At 39.4% G+C, this 20867-nt stretch overlaps 2 protein-coding genes across 3 annotated transcripts in view; one reads left to right on the plus strand and one right to left on the minus strand.

Annotated features, from left to right (window-relative positions):
* The first annotated feature begins 10720 nt into the window (after nucleotides 1-10720).
* Nucleotides 10721-20867, plus strand: part of CFAP221 (cilia and flagella associated protein 221) — a 47856-nt gene continuing 37709 nt past the window's right edge. For both annotated transcript variants that reach the window (XM_075181222.1, XM_075181223.1), the window contains exon 1: nucleotides 10721-10785. The gene's annotated coding sequence lies outside the window, so the exon portion shown is untranslated. The remainder of the gene's footprint in view (nucleotides 10786-20867) is intronic.
* Nucleotides 13136-20631, minus strand: LOC142097103 (cilia- and flagella-associated protein 221-like). Its single transcript, XM_075178695.1, has 6 exons — nucleotides 20516-20631; nucleotides 20328-20439; nucleotides 20146-20254; nucleotides 14961-15048; nucleotides 13461-13550; nucleotides 13136-13371 (listed from the first exon to the last, which is right to left on the minus strand). Exons 2-6 carry the CDS (start codon nucleotides 20344-20346, stop codon nucleotides 13246-13248), a joined length of 432 nt encoding a protein of 143 aa, XP_075034796.1. The 5' UTR covers nucleotides 20347-20439; nucleotides 20516-20631; the 3' UTR covers nucleotides 13136-13245.

The raw sequence follows: 20867 nt of genomic DNA on the forward strand, positions 1-20867 counted from the left end.
ATTTCTACCAACTTTTTATGCAGAGCGATTTTACATGCGATCGATGTTCCGATCGCTCGGTCCATGGACTGCATACACAGTAGCCTTGTTTAGGACGATAAAGGGAAGAGCGGACGTCCCTTTAGCGACTTTTTACAGCCATGTTGTCGTGAGCAATGACTGTAATTTCGTACTCACTGTTGTGGATCGGTGGGAAGTTTATACACACTACACAGCGGAAACGAGATTGGAACGAAAATATTAAACTGTACGACCAACCAAATGAGACGATAATCGTCCATTTGGGCAGACTTTCGACCATCGTATCACTGCACACACTGTCACCGACTTTTGAACGAGCGGTCGTATGTCGGCTGATTGCGCCGATTAATGGACGAAAACCGTGTACTGTGTACCCAGCTTTAGCCTTTGTTCCAATCTATGATGTCAGAACGTTTTTGATCACCTTGCTGCCATATTTCCAGATGAAGACAGCTATAATGAGGGGCTCATGTACTTCTGTTCTACATATATTGAGGGTGCAGCAGGTAGAGATCCTCAGTTTCCTATAACAACATGGAATCAGCACCAAAAACTACAAAGAGTTGTGAGGGATTAATTCCCTATTACTCTGCAGTGGTCCCAGCGTGTGGTTTCCATATGACGGACTGCAGAGGGATTGGACTTGCCACAAATTAACACTGGTTAATGCACAGACCGGTCGTCTACAGGTGAAGAAGAGGAAATATGAGGTCGTCCGGGACGTGGTTCTGTGCAGCAGGTGGAGGATAAACTAAATTACTTCAGAAAACTGGTAAATATGCAATAAAGAATTTTAACTGATTTATTATATATGACATTTATCATTTAATGTCGGGCTCTCTGTCATTATGGGTTATTATTCTTAAATAATTTCTGTTTCTATATTTTTTTCGTTCTCAATAAAGTTTGTTAGTAAAAAACTGTTGACGATTTCCTGTATTTACCTTAAAGCGCTCGTCATACCCAGGACCCGGCTATACAGCGATGATTTAATATATAGTAATATCACATTACTATATGTGCCCATTTTTCCGTGTGGGTTTTCATGTCAGTGGGGTTTTATCTGTGAGCAATTTTCCTGTGGGGGTTTATCATAGAACCATTTATACTGAACCCCCCAAATCAATGTGATTGTTCCATTTACCCCTCACACGTCTCATGGCATCAGATTGTGTCACTATTATACATCATGGTATTACCACATAGGGCTCCATTTATTCCCAGTATGTTGGGCGCTGCCATGTAACATGTCTCTATAATCACAACACACCCTCTACTTCCCTACAGAACAGAATGTTATTTCCCTGAAGATTTCAGCTTCCACCTTGAAAGAGATTCAGGTAACTGAGTTCTGATATGAAAGTTACTTCACCTGTAAGTGTGGGTCACACATAATAACATGTATGTACCAGTGACTGTCACATGGTCCCTGCAGGTAATAATGTCTCACAGACCTCTGGGCAGAGCGCCGGCTGCAGCTGTTCTGTTCCCACCAGTAGCCCCAGAGCCGTAGTACAGACAGGGAGCTAATCCTAGTGTCCCATGTATCACATACAGAGGTGTCACATACATGTAGCGGGGTGTTACATAGAGGTGTCACATACATGTAGAGGGGTGTTACATACAGAGGTATCACATACATGTAGCGGGGTGTTACATACAGAGGTATCACATACATGTAGAGGGGTGTTACATACAGAGGTACCACATACATGCAGAGGGGTGTTACATACAGAGGTATCACATACATGTAGAGGGGTGTTACATACAGAGGTATCACATACAGAGGTGTCACATACATGTAGCGGGGTGTTACATACAGAGGTATCACATACAGAGGTATCACATACATATAGCGGGGTGTTACATACAGAGGTATCACATACATGTAGAGGGGTGTTACATACAGAGGTATCACATACATGTAGTGGGGTGTTACATACTGAGGTGTCACATACATGTAGCGGGGTGTTACATACAGAGGTATCACATACATGTAGAGGGGTGTTACATATAGAGGTATCACATACAGAGGTATCACATACATGTAGCGGGGTGTTACATACAGAGGTATCACATACATGTAGAGGGGTGTTACATACAGAGGTATCACATACATGTAGCGGGGTGTTACATACAGAGGTGTCACATACATGTAGCGGGGTGTTACATACAGAGGTATCACATACATGTAGAGGGGTGTTACATACAGAGGTATCACATACATGTAGAGGGGTGTTACATACAGAGGTATCACATACATGTAGCGGGGTGTTACATACAGAGGTATCACATACATGTAGAGGGGTGTTACATACAGAGGTATCACATACATGTAGAGGGGTGTTACATACAGAGGTGTTACATACATGTAGTGGGGTGTTACATACAGAGGTGTTACATACATGTAGAGGGGTGTTACATACAGAGGTGTTACATACATGTAGTGGGGTGTTACATACAGAGGTGTTACATACATGTAGAGGGGTGTTACATACAGAGGTATCACATACATGTAGAGGGGTGTTACATACAGAGGTATCACATACATGTAGCGGGGTGTTACATACAGAGGTATCACATACATGTAGAGGGGTGTTACATACAGAGGTATCACATACATGTAGAGGGGTGTTACATACAGAGGTATCACATAGATGTAGAGGGGTGTTACATACAGAGGTATCACATACATGTAGAGGGGTGTTACATACAGAGGTGTCACATACATGTAGCGGGGTGTTACATACAGAGGTATCACATACATGTAGAGGGTTGTTACATACAGAGGTATCACATACATGTAGCGGGGTGTTACATACAGAGGTATCACATACATGTAGCGGGGTGTTACATACAGAGGTATCACATACATGTAGCGGGGTGTTACATACAGAGGTATCACATACATGTAGCGGGGTGTTACATACAGAGGTATCACATACATGTAGCGGGGTGTTACATACAGATGTATCACATACATGTAGCGGGGTGTTACATACAGAGGTATCACATACATGTAGCGGGGTGTTACATACAGAGGTATCACATACATGTAGCGGGGTGTTACATACAGAGGTATCACATACATGTAGAGGGGTGTTACATACAGAGGTGTTACTTACATGTAGAGGGGTGTTACATACAGAGGTGTTACATACATGTAGTGGGTTTTACATACAGAGGTGTTACATACATGTAGAGGGGTGTTACATACAGAGGTGTTACATACATGTAGAGGGGTGTTACATACAGAGGTGTTACATACATGTAGAGGGGTGTTACATACAGAGGTATCACATACATGTAGCGGGGTGTTACATACAGAGGTATCACATACATGTAGCGGGGTGTTACATACAGAGGTATCACATACATGTAGCGGGGTGTTACATACAGAGGTAACACATACATGTAGAGCGGTGTTACATACATGTAGAGGGGTGTTACATACAGAGGTGTTACATACATGTAGAGGGGTGTTACATACAGAGGTGTTACATACATGTAGAGGGGTGTTACATACAGAGGTGTTACATACATGTAGAGGGGTGTTACATACAGAGGTATCACATACATGTAGCGGGGTGTTACATACAGAGGTATCACATACATGTAGCGGGGTGTTACATACAGAGGTATCACATACATGTAGAGGGGTGTTACATACATGTAGAGGGGTGTTACATACAGAGGTGTTACATATATGTAGAGGGGTGTTACATACAGAGGTATCACATACATGTAGCGGGGTGTTACATACAGAGGTGTCACATACATGTAGAGGGGTGTTACATACAGAGGTGTCACATACATGTAGAGGGGTGTTACATACAGAGGTATCACATACATGTAGCGGGGTGTTACATACAGAGGTATCACATACATGTAGCGGGGTGTTACATACAGAGGTATCACATACATGTAGAGGGGTGTTACATACATGTAGAGGGGTGTTACATACAGAGGTGTTACATATATGTAGAGGGGTGTTACATACAGAGGTATCACATACATGTAGCGGGGTGTTACATACAGAGGTGTCACATACATGTAGCGGGGTGTTACATACAGAGGTATCACATACATGTAGCGGGGTGTTACATACAGAGGTATCACATACATGTAGAGGGGTGTTACATACAGAGGTATCACATACATGTAGAGGGGTGTTACATACAGAGGTGTCACATACATGTAGAGGGGTGTTACATACAGAGGTATCACATACATGTAGCGGGGTGTTACATACAGAGGTATCACATACATGTAGCGGGGTGTTACATACAGAGGTGTCACATACATGTAGCGGGGTGTTACATACAGAGGTGTCACATACATGTAGCGGGGTGTTACATACAGAGGTATCACATACATGTAGAGGGGTGTTACATACAGAGGTATCACATACATGTAGAGGGGTGTTACATACAGAGGTGTTACATACATGTAGAGGGGTGTTACATACATGTAGAGGGGTGTTACATACAGAGGTGTTACATATATGTAGAGGGGTGTTACATACAGAGGTATCACATACATGTAGCGGGGTGTTACATACAGAGGTATCACATACATGTAGCGGGGTGTTACATACAGAGGTATCACATACATGTAGAGGGGTGTTACATACAGAGGTGTCACATACATGTAGAGGGGTGTTACATACAGAGGTATCACATACATGTAGCGGGGTGTTACATACAGAGGTATCACATACATGTAGCGGGGTGTTACATACAGAGGTATCACATACATGTAGCGGGGTGTTACATACAGAGGTATCACATACATGTAGCGGGGTGTTACATACAGAGGTGTCACATACATGTAGAGGGGTGTTACATACAGAGGTATCACATACATGTAGCGGGGTGTTACATACAGAGGTATCACATACATGTAGCGGGGTGTTACATACAGAGGTATCACATACATGTAGAGGGGTGTTACATACATGTAGAGGGGTGTTACATACAGAGGTGTTACATATATGTAGAGGGGTGTTACATACAGAGGTATCACATACATGTAGCGGGGTGTTACATACAGAGGTGTCACATACATGTAGAGGGGTGTTACATACAGAGGTGTCACATACATGTAGAGGGGTGTTACATACAGAGGTGTTACATATATGTAGAGGGGTGTTACATACAGAGGTATCACATACATGTAGCGGGGTGTTACATACAGAGGTGTCACATACATGTAGCGGGGTGTTACATACAGAGGTATCACATACATGTAGCGGGGTGTTACATACAGAGGTATCACATACATGTAGCGGGGTGTTACATACAGAGGTATCACATACATGTAGCGGGGTGTTACATACAGAGGTATCACATACATGTAGAGCGGTGTTACATACATGTAGAGGGGTGTTACATACAGAGGTGTTACATACATGTAGAGGGGTGTTACATACAGAGGTGTTACATACATGTAGAGGGGTGTTACATACAGAGGTGTTACATACATGTAGAGGGGTGTTACATACAGAGGTATCACATACATGTAGCGGGGTGTTACATACAGAGGTGTCACATACATGTAGAGGGGTGTTACATACAGAGGTGTCACATACATGTAGAGGGGTGTTACATACAGAGGTATCACATACATGTAGCGGGGTGTTACATACAGAGGTATCACATACATGTAGCGGGGTGTTACATACAGAGGTATCACATACATGTAGAGGGGTGTTACATACATGTAGTGGGGTGTTACATACAGAGGTGTTACATACATGTAGAGGGGTGTTACATACAGAGGTGTTACATACATGTAGAGGGGTGTTACATACAGAGGTGTTACATACATGTAGAGGGGTGTTACATACAGAGGTATCACATACATGTAGCGGGGTGTTACATACAGAGGTATCACATACATGTAGCGGGGTGTTACATACAGAGGTATCACATACATGTAGCGGGGTGTTACATACAGAGGTGTCACATACATGTAGAGGGGTGTTACATACAGAGGTATCACATACATGTAGCGGGGTGTTACATACAGAGGTATCACATACATGTAGCGGGGTGTTACATACAGAGGTATCACATACATGTAGCGGGGTGTTACATACAGAGGTATCACATACATGTAGAGGGGTGTTACATACATGTAGAGGGGTGTTACATACAGAGGTGTTACATATATGTAGAGGGGTGTTACATACAGAGGTATCACATACATGTAGCGGGGTGTTACATACAGAGGTGTCACATACATGTAGCGGGGTGTTACATACAGAGGTATCACATACATGTAGCGGGGTGTTACATACAGAGGTATCACATACATGTAGCGGGGTGTTACATACAGAGGTATCACATACATGTAGAGGGGTGTTACATACAGAGGTATCACATACATGTAGAGGGGTGTTACATACAGAGGTATCACATACATGTAGAGGGGTGTTACATACATGTAGAGGGGTGTTACATACAGAGGTGTTACATATATGTAGAGGGGTGTTACATACAGAGGTATCACATACATGTAGCGGGGTGTTACATACAGAGGTGTCACATACATGTAGAGGGGTGTTACATACAGAGGTGTCACATACATGTAGAGGGGTGTTACATACAGAGGTATCACATACATGTAGCGGGGTGTTACATACAGAGGTATCACATACATGTAGCGGGGTGTTACATACAGAGGTATCACATACATGTAGAGGGGTGTTACATACATGTAGAGGGGTGTTACATACAGAGGTGTTACATACATGTAGAGGGGTGTTACATACATGTAGAGGGGTGTTACATACAGAGGTATCACATACATGTAGAGGGGTGTTACATACAGAGGTATCACATACAGAGGTGTCACATACATGTAGCGGGGTGTTACATACAGAGGTATCACATACAGAGGTATCACATACATATAGCGGGGTGTTACATACAGAGGTATCACATACATGTAGAGGGGTGTTACATACAGAGGTATCACATACATGTAGTGGGGTGTTACATACTGAGGTGTCACATACATGTAGCGGGGTGTTACATACAGAGGTATCACATACATGTAGAGGGGTGTTACATATAGAGGTATCACATACAGAGGTATCACATACATGTAGCGGGGTGTTACATACAGAGGTATCACATACATGTAGAGGGGTGTTACATACAGAGGTATCACATACATGTAGCGGGGTGTTACATACAGAGGTGTCACATACATGTAGCGGGGTGTTACATACAGAGGTATCACATACATGTAGAGGGGTGTTACATACAGAGGTATCACATACATGTAGAGGGGTGTTACATACAGAGGTATCACATACATGTAGCGGGGTGTTACATACAGAGGTATCACATACATGTAGAGGGGTGTTACATACAGAGGTATCACATACATGTAGAGGGGTGTTACATACAGAGGTGTTACATACATGTAGTGGGGTGTTACATACAGAGGTGTTACATACATGTAGAGGGGTGTTACATACAGAGGTGTTACATACATGTAGTGGGGTGTTACATACAGAGGTGTTACATACATGTAGAGGGGTGTTACATACAGAGGTATCACATACATGTAGAGGGGTGTTACATACAGAGGTATCACATACATGTAGCGGGGTGTTACATACAGAGGTATCACATACATGTAGAGGGGTGTTACATACAGAGGTATCACATACATGTAGAGGGGTGTTACATACAGAGGTATCACATAGATGTAGAGGGGTGTTACATACAGAGGTATCACATACATGTAGAGGGGTGTTACATACAGAGGTGTCACATACATGTAGCGGGGTGTTACATACAGAGGTATCACATACATGTAGAGGGTTGTTACATACAGAGGTATCACATACATGTAGCGGGGTGTTACATACAGAGGTATCACATACATGTAGCGGGGTGTTACATACAGAGGTATCACATACATGTAGCGGGGTGTTACATACAGAGGTATCACATACATGTAGCGGGGTGTTACATACAGAGGTATCACATACATGTAGCGGGGTGTTACATACAGATGTATCACATACATGTAGCGGGGTGTTACATACAGAGGTATCACATACATGTAGCGGGGTGTTACATACAGAGGTATCACATACATGTAGCGGGGTGTTACATACAGAGGTATCACATACATGTAGAGGGGTGTTACATACAGAGGTGTTACATACATGTAGAGGGGTGTTACATACAGAGGTGTTACATACATGTAGTGGGGTGTTACATACAGAGGTGTTACATACATGTAGAGGGGTGTTACACACAGAGGTGTTACATACATGTAGAGGGGTGTTACATACAGAGGTGTTACATACATGTAGAGGGGTGTTACATACAGAGGTATCACATACATGTAGCGGGGTGTTACATACAGAGGTATCACATACATGTAGCGGGGTGTTACATACAGAGGTATCACATACATGTAGCGGGGTGTTACATACAGAGGTATCACATACATGTAGAGCGGTGTTACATACATGTAGAGGGGTGTTACATACAGAGGTGTTACATACATGTAGAGGGGTGTTACATACAGAGGTGTTACATACATGTAGAGGGGTGTTACATACAGAGGTGTTACATACATGTAGAGGGGTGTTACATACAGAGGTATCACATACATGTAGCGGGGTGTTACATACAGAGGTATCACATACATGTAGCGGGGTGTTACATACAGAGGTATCACATACATGTAGAGGGGTGTTACATACATGTAGAGGGGTGTTACATACAGAGGTGTTACATATATGTAGAGGGGTGTTACATACAGAGGTATCACATACATGTAGCGGGGTGTTACATACAGAGGTGTCACATACATGTAGAGGGGTGTTACATACAGAGGTGTCACATACATGTAGAGGGGTGTTACATACAGAGGTATCACATACATGTAGCGGGGTGTTACATACAGAGGTATCACATACATGTAGCGGGGTGTTACATACAGAGGTATCACATACATGTAGAGGGGTGTTACATACATGTAGAGGGGTGTTACATACAGAGGTGTTACATATATGTAGAGGGGTGTTACATACAGAGGTATCACATACATGTAGCGGGGTGTTACATACAGAGGTATCACATACATGTAGCGGGGTGTTACATACAGAGGTGTCACATACATGTAGAGGGGTGTTACATACAGAGGTGTCACATACATGTAGCGGGGTGTTACATACAGAGGTGTTACATACATGTAGCGGGGTGTTACATACAGAGGTATCACATACATGTAGAGGGGTGTTACATACATGTAGAGGGGTGTTACATACAGAGGTGTTACATATATGTAGAGGGGTGTTACATACAGAGGTATCACATACATGTAGCGGGGTGTTACATACAGAGGTGTCACATACATGTAGAGGGGTGTTACATACAGAGGTGTCACATACATGTAGAGGGGTGTTACATACAGAGGTATCACATACATGTAGCGGGGTGTTACATACAGAGGTATCACATACATGTAGCGGGGTGTTACATACAGAGGTATCACATACATGTAGAGGGGTGTTACATACATGTAGAGGGGTGTTACATACAGAGGTGTTACATATATGTAGAGGGGTGTTACATACAGAGGTATCACATACATGTAGCGGGGTGTTACATACAGAGGTGTCACATACATGTAGAGGGGTGTTACATACAGAGGTGTCACATACATGTAGAGGGGTGTTACATACAGAGGTATCACATACATGTAGCGGGGTGTTACATACAGAGGTATCACATACATGTAGCGGGGTGTTACATACAGAGGTATCACATACATGTAGAGGGGTGTTACATACATGTAGAGGGGTGTTACATACAGAGGTGTTACATACATGTAGAGGGGTGTTACATACAGAGGTGTTACATATATGTAGAGGGGTGTTACATACAGAGGTATCACATACATGTAGCGGGGTGTTACATACAGAGGTGTCACATACATGTAGAGGGGTGTTACATACAGAGGTATCACATACATGTAGAGGGGTGTTACATACAGAGGTGTTACATATATGTAGAGGGGTGTTACATACAGAGGTATCACATACATGTAGCGGGGTGTTACATACAGAGGTGTCACATACATGTAGAGGGGTGTTACATACAGAGGTATCACATACATGTAGCGGGGTGTTACATACAGAGGTATCACATACATGTAGCGGGGTGTTACATACAGAGGTGTCACATACATGTAGAGGGGTGTTACATACAGAGGTGTCACATACATGTAGCGGGGTGTTACATACAGAGGTGTTACATACATGTAGCGGGGTGTTACATACAGAGGTGTCACATACATGTAGCGGGGTGTTACATACAGAGGTGTCACATACATGTAGAGGGGTGTTACATACAGAGGTGTCACATACATGTAGAGGGGTGTTACATACAGAGGTATCACATACATGTAGCGGGGTGTTACATACAGAGGTATCACATACATGTAGCGGGGTGTTACATACATGTAGAGGGGTGTTACATACAGAGGTATCACATACATGTAGCGGGGTGTTACATACAGAGGTGTCACATACATGTAGCGGGGTGGGGTGTAGTTATATATTGTGGGGTTATTACATGACTATTCCCCAGGGAGCGGCGCACTTGGTATAACCCACCCGCAGTCTCACATGGTATCTCCCCCCCAGCGCGGTAATGGTACAGCCCGACTTCCGCTGTCACCATAGCAACGCGTCCTGACACCCGAGACACCCGGGAACCCGCAGCTCCTGTAAGTTATATCCTGTATATTATACCTATATATATCCTGTATATTATATATATATCCTGTATATTATACCTATATATATCCTGTATATTATATATATATCCTGTATATTATACCTATATATATCCTGTATATTATATATATATCCTGTATATTATACCTATATATATCCTGTATATTATATATATATTCTGTATATTATACTTATATATCAAGTATATTATACCTATATATCCTGTATATTATATATATATCCTGTATATTATACCTATATATATCCTGTATATTATATATATATCCTGTATATTATATATATATATCCTGTATATTATACCTATATATATCCTGTATATTATATATATATCCTGTATATTATACCTATATATCCTGTATATTATACCTATATATCCTGTATATTATACCTATATATATCCTGTATATTATACCTATATATCCTGTATATTATACCTATATATCTTGTATATTATACCTATATATATCCTGTATATTATATATATATCCTGTATATTATACCTATATATATCCTGTATATTATACCTATATATATCCTGTATATTATATATATATCCTGTATATTATACCTATATCCTGTATATTATACCTATATATCCTGTATATTATACCTATATATCTTGTATATTATACCTATATATATCCTGTATATTATATATATATCCTGTATATTATACCTATATATATCCTGTATATTATACCTATATATATCCTGTATATTATACCTATATCCTGTATATTATACCTATATATATCCTGTATATTATACATATATCCTGTATATTATACCTATATATCCTGTATATAATACCTATATCCTGTATATTATACCTATATATATCCTGTATATTATACCTATATCCTGTATATTATACCTATATCCTGTATATTATACCTATATATATCCTGTATATTATACCTATATCCTGTATATTATACCTATATATATCCTGTATATTATACATATATCCTGTATATTATACCTATATATCCTGTATATAATACCTATATCCTGTATATTATACCTATATATATCCTGTATATTATACCTATATCCTGTATATTATACCTATATCCTGTATATTATACCTATATATATCCTGTATATTATATATATATCCTGTATATTATACCTATATATCCTGTATATTATATATATATATATATCCTGTATATTATATATATATCCTGTATATTATACCTATATATATCCTGTATATTATATATATATCCTGTATATTATACCTATATATCCTGTATATTATACCTATATATATCCTGTATATTATATATATATCCTGTATATTATACCTATATATCCTGTATATTATACCTATATATATCCTGTATATTATACCTATATATATCCTGTATATTATATATATATCCTGTATATTATACCTATATATCCTGTATATTATATATATATCCTGTATATTATACCTATATATATCCTGTATATTATACCTATATATATCCTGTATATTATACCTATATATCCTGTATATTATACCTATATATATCCTGTATATTATACCTATATCCTGTATATTATACCTATATATATCCTGTATATTATACCTATATCCTGTATATTATACCTATATATATCCTGTATATTATACCTATATCCTGTATATTATACCTATATCCTGTATATTATATATATATCCTGTATATTATACCTATATATCCTGTATATTATATATATATATATATATATATATATATATATCCTGTATATTATATATATATCCTGTATATTATACCTATATATATCCTGTATATTATACCTATATCCTGTATATTATACCTATATATATCCTGTATATTATACCTATATCCTGTATATTATACCTATATATCCTGTATATAATACCTATATCCTGTATATTATACCTATATATATCCTGTATATTATACCTATATCCTGTATATTATACCTATATCCTGTATATTATACCTATATATATCCTGTATATTATACCTATATCCTGTATATTATACCTATATATATCCTGTATATTATACATATATCCTGTATATTATACCTATATATCCTGTATATAATACCTATATCCTGTATATCCTGTATATTATACCTATATATATCCTGTATATTATACCTATATCCTGTATATTATACCTATATCCTGTATATTATACCTATATATATCCTGTATATTATATATATATCCTGTATATTATATAGGTATAATATACAGGATATATAGGTATAATATACAAGATATATATCCTGTTTATTATTCCCACAGAGGGGCCCGTTATTATTCCCTCCCAAGGGACCCGTTATTATTCCTGCAGCGCCTACCAAGACGTTTCCTACCAGTGCTTTATAGCAGGACATCATATTAATGAGCGCGGATACAGATTATTTAGCTCTACAAGCAGCACCATAGCTCAGGGCCATCAGCGGGTATTATCCTGTGGAGCCCTCACCTTGCGGGCGGCTTGCTGGAAGACTCTCAACGCCCGGCTTCTGTTGGCCCACAGGTCATTGAGATAGAGATCAAACTGTGGCTGAAAAGTGGGACCCTGAACATAACAGGAACCGTGTTAGTGTAAATGTTACATGTTGTTGCACACTTTATGATTGGACTAATTACAATATTAATCCTACTTACCGGAGTTACAGCCCGTAACACCCGCTGGGAGACCACGAGCAGAGTCTCCCTCTTATATTCACTCCCCAGCACCGTGCGGCCTCTCTTCACCTGCATTACACACAATTGTGGCTGATGATGTGGAGGTAACATAAATAATATATCTCTATAGGACCTGAATGTCCCCCCACCTGGACCCAGAAAGTGCCTTTCACCACCCAGCACTCACGGGAGCCAGCGTGACGTGTGTGAGAAAGGGTTAATCAAAAACAACCACCTGGTCTGTCTAATGAGAACACCCTGTCTATCCCACACACTGACCATTCCCTTACCACTTATACCACCATGAGGAGCTGACCCTCTTACTCAGGAAGCCTTCGGTTCTCTCTTTAAACTAATCTATCACAATTTACTTTCATCAGAGTTATCATAAACCCAATGATCTCCCCATGTAGAGTTCTAAAACCAAACTGTCCGACATGTGAAATCTAAGAACACAGAGACCTGAACTTATTAAGTGTAATTTAATATGGAAAATAAATCCAGAATACTTAAGATGAAAAACAATTACAAAAATGACAAACAAAGATCTAGTACAATAGTTTCTTGTAAAATAAAATGGAATAAACAACAGAAAATGGTCAACTCACAAATGATCAGGAACTATATGAAGTGTGATTCCCTACCCCCCAGACAGAAGATCATTTCATGCTGTACACCTATAAGGGCAGTTATTCCATGAAACAAGGATTATCCAATAATCAGTGGTTACTTCTCTGCAAATATTTTGATCCCATGAAAGTCACACAATATCTGGTTACAGAGGGTGCACCAGACAATATATAGCTCATATATCAATTGTAAACAAAAAGAAACAAAAGATATATCATTGCAGGGAACATCTCCTCAAACACTAATATTTATTGTATTAATAAATGATATTCAAAATTGTTATATTGTGTATTCCAGTGTGAAATATGTAAAACAAGTAGAATATATCAGAATACACTGGATTGGGTACGTGCTGTAGATAATCAGGTGATACCATCCTACAGATACATCTCGCCCATAGCTGGACACAATGTCTGGTCCTGAAGCTGACAGACAAGGTTATACTGAGCACACTGGGACAAGACCGTCATAAGTAGACTATAACGGATGCTGATATAATACACCTTACTTTACAATGCACCTTACAGTATTCTCTCGCCATCACAAATAGACTCTTAACTGGCTAAACGGGGGAGGTCGCAGGCCAAACAGCACAGACTACAATATTGCAATGTGTCCATCCATCAGTTCCTGCAGGGTATGTACGTCAGCTGTCCAGGAGGGACAGTGATAGCCAGGCCGGTATACGCCACGTCCGTGTATGACGCAGACAGTCCTAAGTAAACCTCAACACCTCCAGCACTCCCTACATATAGCCTGTAAGAGGTTGTACAATATTCCAATATCAGAAGAGACCGGCGACTGATAATGTTACTGGACGCAGATTAGCGGCCTTTACAAGTTACTGACCTGGTATTCAGCCTCAGCGTTCTGACGGTCGTCACTTATTCTCCGACGTTGTTTGGGAGAAATGGGGTCACTGCCGAGGTGAACCTGCCTGGTGGTAACAGAATATTCATTATTTGTCATCTTTACAGGACTAAAAAAAAGCTGAACTTGTATGGTTTCTATTTATATGGAGGGTAAGATTCAAAAACCCTTTAACAATTCAAAATCTTTGATATAAAGAAAAGTTCACCTATGGCAAAAAAATTATAAGAGCACAGGAGAATTCTCTGTATTATTAATAACAAATCTGCCTGACTGGGCCACCAGTACCGAGACCAGTACTGACCCCCATCTGTCCATCCGTATAGACACCTGTACTGAGACCCGTCCCCCCAGCAGTACTGACCCCCATCTGTCCATCCGTATAGACACCTGTACTGAGACCCGTCCCCCCAGCAGTACTGACCCCCATCTGTCCATCCGTATAGACACCTGTACTGAGTCCCGTCACCCCAACAGTACTGACCCCCATCTGTCCATCCGTATAGACACCTGTACTGAGACCCGTCACCCCAACAGTACTGACCCCCATCTGTCCATCCGTATAAACACCTGTACTGCTGTACTGAGACCAACCCCCCCCCCCCCCCAGCAGTACTGACCCCCATCTGTCCATCCGTATAAACACCTGTACTGCTGTACTGAGACCAACCCCCCCAGCGGTACTGACCCCCATCTGTCCATCCGTATAGACACCTGTACTGAGACCAGCCCCCCCCCCCCCCCAGCAGTACTGACCCCCATCTGTCCATCCATATAGACACCTGTACTGAGACCCGACTACCACAGCAGTACTGTCCCCTCGTAAATGACTCATCCACATAGGTGTTTGTTCAATCCACATTGTACTGAGACCCCCATGCCAACTTAAATCTATTGTCCCCAACACAATCCCATTGCACTGTGTGCGATTTCAGAAACCACATGTATGGAACTACCAGACACCCTCTTCTATGCAGAAACATGAGAGGACAAGTTTCTTCTATGTGATGATTACAATAGAGTTTACTTAGCAACATAAAAGTGGTGATATAATCTAAGATATCATTTGGGAAGATGATTTTGCTGACAATGGATGTTGAACCGTTATAAACAAACAAGTGTGAAAGTTATTGAAAATGTGTTATCCATCAGAAGTGGGATCTCGGCTAGACATCAGAGGTTTGTTATTGATTCTATCTCCCTTATAGTAACTCACAATCACTTTTGTTTGATGGTCACTATTATCTACAGGTGATGGGAACGGCCATGGGGACACGCTTTGCCCTGAGCTACACCAATCTTAAATTTACTCACAAGTCTCACGCTACACACATCGAGTTCCTGTATATATCCTTGTTGGACATAAGTACAATTATGTCTACCTCGACATATTCCAAAAAGGTAGAGTGTAATAACTATTTACACTTTTCTAGTGCACATTATTCCAAGTGGAAGAAAAATATTCCAAAGGGGCAATTTCTGCACCTTCGCCAGAATTGCTCTAATGGAGAAGTATTCTTAAAACAAGCTGATATGATGACACAAAACTCTCTAGACCGAGGTTATCCGACCAACTTAGTGCATCAAGCATTTAGGGAGGTTAGCAAGATGGATAGAGCAGCTCTGTTGGTGTCCAGAAAGAAGATAGCAACATATTGAGCATACATCTGGATGGAAACCAAATGAGTGTTGTTAGAAGAAAGAAAAGGGAGAGTATTACTAATTGAGAGTGACCATTCATTTCAAAGAGCAATAAATTATCTTCTAGGGTTTAAAAGATCATTAGCTCTAATTACCCAATTTTAAAACAAGACCCTTCTTTAAAATCAATATTCGTAATAGTGTTTAAAAGAGCTAATAATTTTAAAAAATATATTAGCCCCTAGTTTTTTTAAATTTCAAAAGGATTAACCAAAAACCAAACCCTTTAATGAAGGTCTGCAGAAAGGAGAAGCTAGCGGCACGAAGGGGACAACTGAGTGGCTCCCTCTACTCCAGATGGTGCTTTAGATGTGGTGTATTATGTGGAAACAAATTACCAATAGAGTATATTCAGTTAGAAATAGGTCTGGTAACAAAGAATATAATATTAGTGGATGTATTAATTGTAAGTCCTTGGTTGTAATCTATGTATTACAATGTAGTGCTACTCTATATTATATTGGAATCTAGACCATTGAAAATGAGATTCAACCAGCATAGACGTAACATACTAAATGGCTCTCGACACTATGCCAACAAACATCATTGTAATCCGGATTGTCTCACCATCACTGGGTAGAATTGGTGAAGGACATCCCAAGAGGTGGGGATAGGTGCAGGAAACTATGTAAACAAGAGGTCTATTAGATCTACCATTTAAAATACACTCTCGCCCATGGGTTTAAATTAATCTCTTGAACTCAATTAAATTATGTAAAAAAAACAAAACAGTGATATGTAGCAGCTATCGAGGAGGTATCTCATGATACTACTGGATATAGATTAAATCAGACTGTCATTGTGGTTAAAGATCTTATCATCCTTAAAATGGGATAGGAAGATTTTCTTGTGCTTTCTCTAAGGTTATATATACACATTATATATTAGGGATTGTGGCAGAATTTTAGTTATCTACGACTTTCCCTATAGAGTTTTTTTTTATCTATTATAGGTATTCTATATGGCAAATCTATATAAAGTATGAAAAGTATTCATATCTGTAAGAACTATTAGCATTAAAGATCGGGATCTGATGAGTTCTGTAGTAACATTTATATGCGTCTTATATTTAGGTTCATCTGTTGCTTCTATCTCTTAATATATATATATTTTTTTATTTATTGCTTTTTTACCTATTTTTCGTTGTTAATTTTTTTATATTTTCATTCTCTATGACAGAGATTATTCTATCATTTAAGTTTATTTTAATATTGTGAAATGTGAACATACAGATTTTTAGATTTGTATTATTTATATTCTTCTGAACCTTAATTAATAATATATTCTTTGGTTTTCCCTTATGTCAATTTTGGACACTTTTTTTTTTTATAAATGCAATTAAACAGGTGTTCTGCAGATAATATGGAGTTAAATAGCCCCAGGTGAAAACGATGTTAATTAGTACTTTGCTGGCTATATAGAGAGGCTAAGTGAGCCTTTGGTTGTGTCTCTGATGAAATCTCCCTAAGGCGATGAAACGCGTAAGTCTGGGCTTAAGATATTCTGGATAATGCTGGGAGCACCTGTTTTAATTGGAACCAATTCCTGTTGCGATGACTGTTAGTCAGCTGTTCACAGACAAGTTGCGGCCAATTGTAAGGAGACAGAGAAAGGCGACTTATCGGGAGGGGGAGCAGCGTCTCCAGCAGTCTGTGGCGGTCAGTGCACATGGAGCGGTGATCTGATATATCCAGTCCTGTGGTGTTTGTACAGCTCCACGGTCTGATTACACTAATGGCAGCTACTCTATCATACTTTGACTGCTTACCCTGTACATGCAATCGGAGGGAATTTAAGGCAGCAGAATTGTGATTGCATTGATCGTACAACAGACAGTCCAGATTTGTGTTTGGATCTTGGAGGATTCTTATCTGATTGTCTGAACATTGGATAAATTGGTTAAACTGAGTCAAAAAGATAAATAAATGGACACATATTGATTAAAATACCCATCATCTAAGATATTGGAGCAGAGATACAATATATCCATATATTGTGCTAATGAATCAACCAAGGTATCAGTCTTGTCATGGTGTACGAGTGTGGCCATGTTATACCCAGGTACACTTCTATTTATCCTGTGGTATTTTATGATGTTCTGATGTTACATTTTATAGATTAATACAGTGTCTGTGTAGTATATATATTACAAGGCAGTACTACAATAATACAGTGTCTGTGTAGTATATATATTACAAGGCAGTACTACAATAACACAGTGTCTGTGTAGTATATATATTACAAGGCAGTACTACAATAACACAGTGTCTGTGTAGTATATATATTACAAGGCAGTACTACAATAACACAGTGTCTGTGTAGTATATATATTACAAGGCAGTACTACAATAACACAGTGTCTGTGTAGTATATATATTACAAGGCAGTACTACAATAACACAGTGTCTGTGTAGTATATATATTACAAGGCAGTACTACAATAACACAGTGTCTGTGTAGTATATATATTACAAGGCAGTACTACAATAACACAGTGTCTGTGTAGTATATATATTACAAGGCAGTACTACAATAACACAGTGTCTCTGTAGTATATATATTACAACGCAGTACTACAATAACACAGTGTCTCTGTAGTATATATATTACAAGGCAGTACTACAATAACACAGTGTCTGTGTAGTATATATATTACAAGGCAGTACTACAATAACACAGTGTCTCTGTAGTATATATATTACAACGCAGTACTACAATAACACAGTGTCTCTGTAGTATATATATTACAAGGCAGTACTACAATAACACAGTGTCTGTGTAGTATATATATTACAACGCAGTACTACAATAACACAGTGTCTCTGTAGTATATATATTACAAGGCAGTACTACAATAACACAGTGTCTGTGTAGTATATATATTACAAGGCAGTACTACAATAACACAGTGTCTGTGTAGTATATATATTACAACGCAGTACTACAATAACACAGTGTCTCTGTAGTATATATATTACAAGGCAGTACTACAATAACACAGTGTCTGTGTAGTATATATATTACAAGGCAGTACTACAATAACACAGTGTCTCTGTAGTATATATATTACAACGCAGTACTACAATAACACAGTGTCTCTGTAGTATATATATTACAAGGCAGTACTACAATAACACAGTGTCTGTGTAGTATATATATATTACAAGGCAGTACTACAATAACACAGTGTCTGTGTAGTATATATATATATTACAAGGCAGTACTACAATAACACAGTGTCTCTGTAGTATATATATATATATATTACAAGGCAGTACTACAATAACACAGTGTCTGTGTAGTATATATATTACAAGGCAGTACTACAATAATACAGTGTCTGTGTAGTATATATATCACAAGGCAGTACTACAATAACACAGTGTCTCTGTAGTATATATATATTACAACGCGTACATAGAAGCACTGCACACATCTATGTCACAGACTGGCGTTTATTCACCATCGCAGCTGATTGGTCTCCTCATCTGCGACGTTCCGTTGAACCAGTTGCTGGAATAAAGTCTCCTTCTCCTGCCGTGTTCTTCCCTGTTTGCTGGAGAATGTGCGACCTGCGGAGCAGAGAGGGACCTTAGATTATAGTCTCATCTTCCATGGACTGTCAGGAGGATTAGGGACCATCACCTTCCCGCAGGTCCTTCATTCTCAGCTTTCCCGGCTGCTGGTTCAGTACAGTCGCCACTGAATGGGGGTTGGACAAGTTTACTGGAAATTTCAGATTTTGGAACTCGATGACCTGTAACAGATACGAAAGGAGAAGATAAATTAGTATTCACCAGAATCCAGTATCCATTAGGATCAGTATAACTCACTTGTGACGCGTTCTGTTGCAGGGTCTTTAAGTGCCTCTTCTTGCGGGATACCCCAAATGACACTTTATCTGGGCCCTTTGGTCTGTCCTTGGAAGCTTTATCTGGGCTCTCTTCCCTTCAGAAAAGACATAAGTCCACCATTAGGGGGCAGTGTACTGAGTACGACATAGAGGGGGAAATAATTTAATGTAGTAAGTAAGGAAATCACACTGGCTGTAGGGAGCAGCGATTCCTGGAGGAAGTGGAATAGAATATCATCATCATCATCATTTATTTATATAGCGCCACTGATTCCGCAGCGCTGTACAGAGAACTCATTCACATCAGTCCCTGCCCCATTGGAGCTTACAGT

The sequence above is a fragment of the Mixophyes fleayi genome, chromosome 7 (assembly GCF_038048845.1).
Source record: "Mixophyes fleayi isolate aMixFle1 chromosome 7, aMixFle1.hap1, whole genome shotgun sequence".
Classification (NCBI taxonomy): Eukaryota; Metazoa; Chordata; class Amphibia; order Anura; family Limnodynastidae; genus Mixophyes; species Mixophyes fleayi.

Coding starts and splice junctions, on each gene's coding strand:
- LOC142097103 (XM_075178695.1), bottom strand. Junction 15,049..20,145: donor GAGACCAATCAGCTGCGATG/GTGAATAAACGC, acceptor TGTTACCACCAG/GCAGGTTCACCTCGGCAGTG. Junction 13,372..13,460: donor TGTTACGGGCTGTAACTCCG/GTAAGTAGGATT, acceptor TGTTATGTTCAG/GGTCCCACTTTTCAGCCACA.